The following is a 10166-nucleotide window of genomic DNA, read 5'->3' as shown; positions in this document are numbered from 1 at the left end:
CCCCAAGGCCCGGCGTCCCCTCTGCCACCTCCAACAGGGACCGTGGGGCTGCCACCACCACCACGTCCCCGACCCCCGCGCCCAGGTGGGGGGTGACCCCCAGGGACTCGGCGTCCCCGCTGCAAGGGGGTGACCCACGCGGGGCCCCTCGGGCACACGCACCCCTCACGGCTGCCTGGGCGCGGGCCGCGCCAGGCCCAATGCGCGGTGACAGCAGTGCCCGGGGCCCCTGACGCCGCGGCGGGGTCGGGAGACCGGAGCCCTCGGGACGCGGATGCTCGTTTCTCAGCGCTGATTAACGCGGACGAGGCACCGCTCGCCGGGGCCGGGCTGGCGGAGCTGGCGGCTCCCAGCGGGGGGGACAAGGCCGCCATTCAGGCCCGGTGCGGCTGCGGCCACCTCCCTGGGGGGCACCGGGGGGGACCCCGCGACCCGCAGCCCCCCCCGGCCCTCGGCTGGGCTCTCCCCGCCGCACAGCGCTGGGGCCGCCGGTGGCCCCGCCTCAGGGGCGGCCCCGGCCCGGTGCCCCCGGCGGGGATGGGGATGGGGGCGGGGGGCAAAGATGGCGGCTGCCAGGGCGAGGCGGGACTGCAACTCCCGTGAAGCACCGCGACGGGAGGGCGGGGCGCGCGGCGCGGGGAGCCAATGGGAGCGAGGGGCGTGTCCAGCGGCCAGTCAGGGAGGAGGGCGTGGCCAGCGGGACGCTTCAAACCGGCGCTGCGGAGGCGACGGGTGAGCGCGGCTGGGGCCGGCGCGATGGGGGCGGCCTTGGGGTCCCGGGGTGGGGGCCCGGGGGTCGGCAGGGCGGGGGAGCGTCTGTAGGGGTGGGGGTCGGGAGGAGGCAGGGTGCCGGCGCGGGGCGGGAGGGGGCCTGAGGGGAGGTATGGCTGTGACGGGGGGCTATGGCTGGGGAGGGGGGCTATAGGGGCCTGGGGAGGCAGCAGGAGCCTGGAGGGGGGAGTTGTGACTTGGGAGGGGGGCTGTAGGGGACTGGAATGGGGGGGTGTGGCTGGGGGGGTTTGGCTATAGGGACCTGGGGGGGCTGTGGCTGTGAGGGGGGCTGGAGGGGGCGGGGGTTATGGCTGGGGAGGGGGCTATAGGGACCTGGAGGGGGGTGTGTGGCTGGGGAGGGGGGCTATGGGGGTCTGGAAGGGGGGTTGTGGCTGGAGGGAGCAGCTATAGGGGCCTGAGGGGAGGTATGGCTGTGAGGGGGGGGCTGTAGGGTCCTGCGGGACAGTATGGCTGGGGGGGGCCGCTATAGGGTCCTGAGGGGGTGTGGCTGTAGAGGCCTGGAGGGGGGAGTATGGCTGGGCAGGGGGGCTCTAGGGCCCCAGGGGGGGAGTCTGGCTGTGAGCATGGGCTATAGGGACCTGAGGGGGTTATGGCTGGGGGGGGGAGGAGCCTGAGGGGGTTGTGGCTGTGAGGGAGGGGGGGGGCGCGATAGGGCTCTGGAGGGGAGCTGGGGGGGGTGGTTGGCTGGAGAGGGGTGGCTATAGGGAACAGTTGGGGGGTAAGGCTGGGCAGGAGAGCTATAGGGGCCTAAAGGGGGTGTCACTGGGGAGGGGGTATAGGGCGGGGGGGTACTGGCAGGGGTTAGGACAGGGAAGGGGGTGTGAGGCCTTGCCCACCCTCAGGCTCCCACCCCCCCGGCTGACCCGTTCCCCCCTCCCAGAGCGTGTGAGGCCCGTGGGATTTCGGAGCTCAGAGCCGTTGTCCTTCAGCCAGCATCGTTTCCCTGCTGCATCTGCCCCCCGTCGCCATGGCACTGAGCGCCCCGCCTGAGGAGGGCACCATGGCCGTCATGGTCTGCGTGCGGCCCCCTGCCCCCTGCGAGCGCGCCGCCCACCCCATCCTGCACGTCATCGACCAGCACATCATCATCTTCGACCCCGAGGAGCCCGCTGGCAGCGTGCTGCCCGCCCGCAGGCCCAAGCAGCAGGGCAAGGACCCGAAGTTCGTCTTCGACCGGGTGTTTGGGGAAGGGGCCACGCAGGAGGAGGTGTTCCAGCACACCACCTGCGAGGTGCTGCACAGCGTCCTCAATGGCTACAACTGCTCCGGTGAGACCCGGCAAACGCCTTTGATCCTTGCAGGAACTCCGCTCCCGGGTTGGGTGGGCTCAGGGGAGCTGTGGATTTAGTTTAGAAGCCCCCAAGCAGCTGGGGAGAGGGGGGGGGAACACAACAGCAATGGAAAAACATATAGGCTTAAACTTGTTGGTGGCACCAAGCTGGGGTGATTGCAGGTGTGGTCAGGACAGGGACGATCCTGACATGGAAGTGTTGTCTCATCTCAGCAGGTAAATGAGGGGCAGCAAAACATGCAGTGCTGTTAGAGTCACAGAAGGGCTTAGGCTGAGGCTGGGCAGGCGCTTTCCAGGCATTTTGAGGGAGGAGGATCACTTGCTCTCCGCCCTGCTGGGGCAGGAAGGGTGGGAAGATGTCAGGTGGATCCGTGGTGCAAAGAGCACCTTGGTTTTGCCGTCCCCTCCCAGCCCGGATCGCCGTGATGGGCAGAGCTTTGGGAGGACGCCGAGTTTGGGAGCGGGGTCTCGGGGTGCTTTGGGGGCTGCCGTGCTCCTCGCACGTGCTCCCAGGCTGGCAGCACTGGAAAGCCGGGTTTGGAAAGCTCCTTGCTGGGTCTGAAAGCTCCTTGCCCGCCGCCGCAGACCCTCGTGCCGTTCGCAGGCTGTCAGCAGATGAGCGGCTTAACGAGCACATCACTTCTGCGAGGCAGGCAGAGAGCGGGAGACGACTGCTCTCCTGTCTAATCCCGCGCCGGGCCGGGCACTGGGACCGGAGGATGCTATTGCTGGGTCTCCGGCGTGCTCTGCGAGGCGCTGAAGGCTGCCTCTGTCACCGTGCCCACCTGGCAGGCACGTCTCGTGTCTCTATCTGCATAAAATCACTCCAGGATCCTCAAATGAGAGCGCTGCGAAGCGCCGAGCGCTGCTAATGGGGAGAAGGGCTGAGGCTCTCGAGATGAGCGTGTCCTGCTCTGGTGGTGATGCTTCAAAGAGGGTGTTGAAAGATGGGAGGGGAAAATGAGGTGAATGACAAGGTCTGGAGGAAGAAACACTCTCTGGTGAGAGACCGGGGAGCACAGCTTGTGAAAGGGAAGGTTCAGGGGTGACACGTGCACGGCCTCCAAGCGGGCGATGGTCTGGGGACTCGTTCTGTCTCTGTCTGCTAAATTAGAGAGGTTGAAACGCGGAAAAAAAATTGTGCTAAAGGGTAGTGCAGCCAGCACAGAGGTAATTAGCTTCGCCTCGTCTGCGCGGAGCCTGCAAGTGCCCCCCACCGCAGGAGCTGCTGCGGGGAACGCTCCTCTCCGGGAAGGAGTGGGCATCGCTCTGCTCCCTGTAATTAATGAGCATTTCACCCACCCACCCTTTCTCCTCCCAGTGTTTGCCTATGGCGCGACAGGAGCAGGAAAAACCTCCACCATGCTGGGCTCGGAGACGAGCCCCGGCATCCCGTACCTCACCATGGTGGAGCGGGACTAGAAGATCGAGGCCAGAAAGGAGGAGAAGAGCTGCGAGGTCCTTGTCTCCTACCAGGAGGTATGCTGCGGCCGGGCCCTGTCCCCTCCCGCCTCCGGGTCACCGTCACTAGGAGCTGGCGTTGGTCTGGACCCTGTAATGCCACACTCGGGGTGTCCCCAGCCCAGCCAGAGTCTGACTGGAAGCGGGCTCACCCACCCAGTTTGGTGAACCGGTGCTGCCGGTTTCTCCCATCCGGTGTCGGGGAATTTTCTCTTCCTTGCCGTGGTCCACAGAGCAGTGAGGGCTTCCCAGCGGAAAGGGCTTTAGAGAAGCCATGGCGCGGTGGCTTCTCGTAAAGCCCTCCCGAGCTGTCCTCTTCGTCCTGAGCTCCGTCAGCTGCTCTCGGCGCACCAAGGAGCGCTGCTGGGGGGGACACCAGCTTGTGTGTGACCCTGGGGTACAAAGCTCCTCTCCCTGCTGGGAAAACAAACCTCAGCCTTACGTGAAGTTCCCTGCCGCAGGTGCACAATGAACAAATCCACGACCTGCTGGAGCCCAAGGGCGCTCTGCCCATCCGGGAGGATCACGAGAAAGGAGTCATGGTCCCGGGTCTCTCCTTCCACCAGGTGGGTGTAAAAATGGGTATAAAAATGGGCCAAGGTCTGGGCGATGCTGCGCCTACGCCAGTTCTGAAGGCGAACGCGTGTCCTGGGGACACGGGGGGTGTGAAGACACAGGGGGGCCATCTGCATGGCAGCAAACGCGTCCCCGCGCTGCGGGGTGCCTCGGTGGCGGGCTGTCTCGGTGCCTGCGTACGGGGTGCGCTGACACCAGCCCTCTGCCCGCTCTCTCCCAGCCCGCCTCGGCAGAGCAGCTCCTGGAGACGTTGGCCAACGGCAGCAGAAACCGGCCGCGGCCTCCCACCGCTGCCAACGCCAGCTCCTCCCGCTCGCACGCCATCTTCCAGGTGAGGGCTGGTGGTTGGGGTCTCGCTCGCGCTCTGTGCCAAAAAGGGGTCTCGGGAGCAAGCCCGTGGCAGGAGCAGCACCGCGGCGTTCCTGCCGCTGCTCCTGGTGTGCCATGGGGAAAATGGGAGCGGTCGTGGCTGCGAAAAGAGGAGGACGGGGCCGGGCAGGCCGCTCGCCTGCGCTGCAGCAGGGCAGCACGTACTGGTGGTGCTGGTGGCCACGGCTCCCGGACAGCCCCGTCCTCCCAGCCTGGTGTTACGTGTCCCAAGGGCTGAAATTTCGCTTTGTGCTTTTGGCTCCTCTCAGCTCAGCGTGTGGGAGCCGTACCCAGCACCCGACCCCGAGCAGAGGGGGACGATGATCGCCGGCTCCTGCGTGTGCCTGCCCGCAGGGGCCGTGGGCAGGCTGGTGGCTCATCGTGTCCCCTCGACGCTGAGCCAGGAATTACGCTCCCCCAGGGCTCTGCGAACTTGTTCCCTGGATTCTCCGTGCTCTCCTACGCAAACTTGCAAGTTGATTTCAATTCCAGCCAGGCCCTTCCCTGAATTAGCAGGGCCGTCACGGCTGCGTGGGGAGATGGAGAGCTCCGACTGTAATTTCAGTCTGAACCTGGTGCCTTGCCCGTTGCTGCGTGCAGGGGGGAAGTCCAGGTGTCTGGATGCTTTCCCAGCCGGCTTCCCAGCTGGGCCTGTCGGTGGGTGCTGGATTCCTGCCTGCGGCGAATCCATTAGCTGTGCTGGAAATCTGCCCTTCCCGCTGCCGGCTCGGCCTCTCGGCAGGCAAACCATGGTCTGGTGAGGATGCAGGGCAGAAAGCAGCTGGTGGAGCTGCAGATGCTGCGTGCCCGGTGGTCTGCTAAAGCCCCTCAGCCCAGAGCCCAAAAAGGCCCGTGACAGCGGGTCCCTGAGCACAGATCATGTCCACTGTGGCCAGCCTGGGGCTCCCTGGGGGAGCCTGAGTAGCTGTGCTGCTCCGGCATTGGGAGAGGGGTAGGTGCTGCCCCAGTGCCTCTTTAACCTCTCCCTCATCCCTGTCTCTGCAGCTGAAGAGCAGCGTGTTCAGCTTCGACTGCCACGTTAGTAAATACCCCGTGACCTGTGAGCAGCTGAAAGCAGAGGTGAGAGGCTGGCGGGGAGGGCAGGGCTCTGTCTTTAGCTTGGAACGTGGTAGCCTGGTCTCCTCGGGGTTGTGAAACCACCTGGGCAACGGATGATCCTTGCTTGCAGGTGGCAGATCTGCGGGAGAAGCTCCGTGCCTACGAGGACGCTGCCCGGAAGGCGCAGAAACGGGCGCCGCTGCCTCCCCTCAACTTGAGCCCAGTGGGGCTGCACAGGTGAGGCTGGTGATGAGGAGGGATGGAGCTTGGTGTGAGCTCCTGGTGTCCCCCGAGTGAGGAGCTTGCGGGGTTTTAGTGCTGCTCGGAGCCCAGGGGTGTGTGAGAAAGCAGATGAGCTTCTCTGCTGGTGTGCATCATCATTGCGACTGTGGGCAGGTGTAGTTCCGAGCCTGATGGACCACAGTGTGCAGGCACCAGGGGAAGCTGGGTTGCAAAGGCCAAATCTTGTCTGAGCCATCCCCAAACTTCTTACGCAAAGCGATGGCTTCACCAGAGCATCTTCTCTGGCTCAGTGGCTTCTCTGGCTTCTGCAGGTGTGAGGAAGCTGTCCCAAAGACATTCCTGGCCCTGCATGAGGAGATGGAGCAGGAGCTGGAAGCTGAATGTCCTGTTCAGCTGGAGCTGGGATTGGAGGAGGAGGTGAGAGGAGGGGTGGGCAGTGGGAGGGGGCTTGGCATGCCGAGTGGGGCCTGCGCGGGGGCTCAGATACCCTCGTGGGGTACACTGGGCACACTGGGAGAGGGCAGGAGCTCAGCCGGTCCACGGGGTGCTGGCTCAGTGCGTGCTGGGCTGTGGGCTGCTAGAGAAACCCCTTCACTTCCCAGCTAGCAGGGAGTTTGGGGACCAAACTCTGCTCGGATGTGGGCTGATCCTGGGCTTTTGGGTGATTGCTCCAGGCTCCAGAGGAAATGCCTCCCAGCAGCTCCCCAGCAACCCTCCAGAGAGATGTCCAGCTGGAACCGAAGAAACCAAGCGGCCTTCCGCAGGGCTTGTCCAGCAGCCAGACAGAGATGTGAGTGTCCTCGCGCTGTCCCCATGTGCCACTTGCTCTTCTTTGCCCGTGGAGGACAGGGTGTCCACCCTCCTGCTGCACACAGCCGTCCCGAGGATGGTTTGGATGGACACCAGGTCTTCGCTCACAGATGACTGCCTGCCCTGGAAAATAAGGGATTTGGCTCCTGGGGTTCTAATCCCATGGGATAATCTCTCCTGGAAGTGTCAGCAGTGAAGGTTTCCAGGCACAGCAACCGTGTGAGCCTTAAGTGCGTGTTGTTAGTCCTGAAATGAGCTGCGCGAAGTCTTTCCTCCTGCCTCGGCTCCCCCAGGACCTGCCCTGGCAGGGCTCCCGTGGCACCATCTCCTGATGTCTCTGCCCCAAGCACCTTGGCAGAATGAAGCTCTTTAGAAAGATTTCTTGAGGGACGACTGGCCTTGACGTGTGTCTGGATCTCTGTCTGCCTCTGGCTGAGCTAATGAGTGTCTGAAGCCCGGCATAAAGTCTGTGGGTGCTGGGTGGTCCTTTCTAACCAACAGATGAATGCACAGCTCGGGTTCTCCAGTCAGAGATTTATGGCTTGGGTATCTCACAGCTTCAAAGTTTGCCTCTCTTCTCCGAAAACTCTGACAACGGGCTCTGCCCTGCCCAAGGAGGTCTCAGAGGTGGTGCTGGTGGTGCTGAGCCGCTGTGATGCTGGCTCGAGCTCACCTGCTGACTGGTTCTTGGCTCGGTCTCTCTCTCAGGCTTGTGGCTGCCATGCTGAGCGCTGCCCGAAAGCAGCAGGCTGTGCTGAAGGATGCCAGCCTCCTCGCTCCTGACATGGTCTCCGAGTTTGAGGAACAGCAGCTCCTGGTCCGTCAGCAGGCTGGCGTAAGCCTGGAGCAAGCCACATCTCCGAACGGAGCCGCGGAGGTCGGCGAGGCCGCCCCAGCCCCGGAGATGATGCAGGGCTGTGACGGTGAGGATTTGGGTTCGTGTCCCCTCTCCTTTGCCTTGGTGTGCGCAGGAGGAGCTGGGGGGGGATGGGACACAGCTCCCGGCCGTGGGTGCAGCGCAGGGAGATGAGTTCCTCCTGACGTGATGCCTTCGGGTGCGCTCGCCTGGAAAGGGAGCACGAAGACCACCGAGGAGCTGGGGGTCTGTGGCAGCGCCCACCCAGCACCCACCCCCCAGCCAGCGAAGCCCTTACACTGATGGCTCCCCTGGCCAGGAGGAGCTGGAGTTTTGCCCCCCCGTTGCTGGAGTTTTGCCCCCCCCCCCCCATGTTTTTGCAGCAGGTGGATTATTGCTGTTCCCTCCCAGCCCCTCTCTCGTGTCGAGTGCTAACAGCTGGGTGTTGCTAAGAACTAACATGGCCTTTTAATAAATCTTGTTGGTTTCAAACCCCGAGGGGCGCGGGGCGACGCGTGGCTCCTTCTTCTCGCCTCCCCCTCGCACAGGGAGCTGGGGGGGGGGCAGCGGCTCCTGGTCAGCATCGGGGCCCCGGGGGTGCCATCTGCCCCCTCTGCTGTGCCCCTGGGGGGCTGGGCCCCTTGCCTGGTGTCCCAGGTTGCAGGTGAGGGGTGGTGGATGGTGCCTGCCCCCCCAGCTCCCACTGCCCTGCTTGGAGATGGGGACAGGGGTTCTGCGCTGTTCCCCCCTTCCTGCCCCCCCCTTGTCCCCTGCGGGTCCCTTCCCCCCCACTGCCTGCGACCCCCCAGTCCGGAGGCAGAGAGCCAAAGCACCCCCACGACCCCTTCCCTGCCCTCCCAGGGCACATCTGGGCGCTGGCACATCTGGCTGCCTGCGCCAGCTCCCTGGGGGTGACCAAGATGGCGGGGACAGGACCCGGCTCCGAGCCTGCTGCCGTCCCTGGGGGGCCCGGGGTCACCCGCTCCTCCTGCCCTACTTCCCTGCCTGGCAGCGGCAGAGCTCGCCTTTGTCTTCTCAGAGGCTGGAAGCTTCTAATTAAAACCTCCAGCCGGCTCCCAGTTCGTTTGTCTCATTAGGAGGGGGCTGGGGAGGAGGAGGGGGGAGCCCAGCTCTGCCTCCCCGCAGCCCCTGCCTGTGCCAGCTCTCCCCGCTGTGATCCCGGCTGCGCAGGAGCGGGGAGAAAATGAATCTCCGGGGCGCGGCACGGGGGCTGGCGAGGACCCCCAGACCCCCGCTCCGTCCCCCCACCCTGGCAGGGCTGGGGGTCCCCTGTCACCGCGGGCGGTGGCACGGCGCATGTCCCAGGGGGGTCACTGCGTAGGGGGGACGTGGGTGCCCCAAACCGGGCGTTTCCGTGTGCAAAGCCCCGGCCCCTCGCTGGGGACGCCGGCCCCGGACAGCTGGTGGGACATGGGGACAGGGCGGCCTGGGGACAAGGAGCTGCTGGGATGAAAGGGAGATGTGGCAGCGAGAGGTTGGCCTGAGTGCTGTCCCAGTGCCACCAGTCCCACCAGTATGGCCCCCAGTGGCTCCGGGTCCCCGCAGATGCACCCACGGCCGTCACCACGACCCTCCCCAGATGGCCGGTGGCCAGCGATGGTGGCAGTGGCCCGGTGGGACCTGGCCCTGTCCCTGTCCCCGTCCAGGGAGCCTTCCCCGGCCATCGGCTGCCATCTAGCTGCGGGCCACCACGGCCTGTCCCCAGCCCTGTCCCCAGCTCTGTCCCCGCAGCATCCCCCCCAGCACCCAGGGACCGCACCTGACCCCCAGCTCCGTCCCAGCCGCGTCTCGGGGCGCCCACCCTGATGCCACCTCGTGTCCCTCATGTCCCCGTCTCCCCAGCAGAACCCGTCCCCTGCCCGGGCTGTCCCCGAGGCCTGGCCGTGGCCCTGACGCGGTGGCTCGGAGGGGACAGGGCTGGCGGAGACCCCGCGCCCATCGCCGTCACCCCCGGACCCGTCTCCCCGAGCTTCCCGGCACCGCACAAAGCCCCTTCCAGCCGCCCGGGAAAGCCCCTGGCTCCCTGCCCCTGCCCGGGGGGTCCTGACCCTCCCCCCACGATGGGCCACGGGGGGCAAAGACCCCCCCAAACTCAGTGCACGTGTGAGCGGTGACACGGCCAGCCGGGGCAGGATCCGGCCCCCGCGCTGGGAGGGGACCCGGGGTGCTGAGCCCCGGCCAGGCTCCAGCGCTGTGCGGGACCCCCGGGGCGGAGAGGCCTCTGGAGGCTTCAGTCACTTTATTAGCAGCCCGCCTTCATTAGCAGCCTGCTTAATTAGCAGCCTGCTTAATTAGCAGCCTGCCCGGCAACTCGCCTCGGCCGGGCCCGGGTGGCTGGCGCTGAGCGGCTCGTCCGCGGGCGCGCGGCACGGGGAGCACGCGTGTGCGTGACGTGGGTGTGCGTGACGTGGGTGTGCGTGCACGCGTGTGCGAGCCGGCTGGCCGGGCGCGCGCTGCGGGGCACGGCGTGGAGACGTGGGAGGGCAGAGGGGCACGCACAGCTCTGTGTGCGTGGGCACACGTGTGCGTGTCTGTGCAGGCTGCATGCGTGTGCACACGTGTGTAAGGGTGGGCGTGCACACGCGTGTGGGGGGTGTGCTCGGAGGGACGGACACGCGTGCACTCGTGTGCAGATATCGACATGGAGAGACACACGTGTGCATCTGCACGCATGTGTGTGGATGTGCG

General features: G+C 65.8%; 1 protein-coding gene across 1 annotated transcript; it reads left to right on the top strand.

Moving 5' to 3' along the window:
* Nucleotides 1–648: 648 nt before the first annotated feature.
* Nucleotides 649–7863, top strand: LOC142364299 (kinesin-like protein KIF18B). Its single transcript, XM_075443620.1, is given in 10 exon segments — nucleotides 649–732; nucleotides 1673–2060; nucleotides 3405–3562; nucleotides 4006–4110; nucleotides 4341–4451; nucleotides 5495–5569; nucleotides 5679–5785; nucleotides 6103–6208; nucleotides 6466–6581; nucleotides 7310–7863. Coding segments are annotated over 9 exon segments (1401 nt in total). The 5' UTR covers nucleotides 649–732; nucleotides 1673–1759; the 3' UTR covers nucleotides 7632–7863.
* The last annotated feature ends 2303 nt before the right edge of the window (nucleotides 7864–10166 follow it).

This window comes from Opisthocomus hoazin, chromosome 26, assembly GCF_030867145.1.
Source record: "Opisthocomus hoazin isolate bOpiHoa1 chromosome 26, bOpiHoa1.hap1, whole genome shotgun sequence".
Lineage (NCBI taxonomy): Eukaryota > Metazoa > Chordata > Aves > Opisthocomiformes > Opisthocomidae > Opisthocomus > Opisthocomus hoazin.
This window is presented reverse-complemented; position numbering and strand designations above follow the sequence as displayed.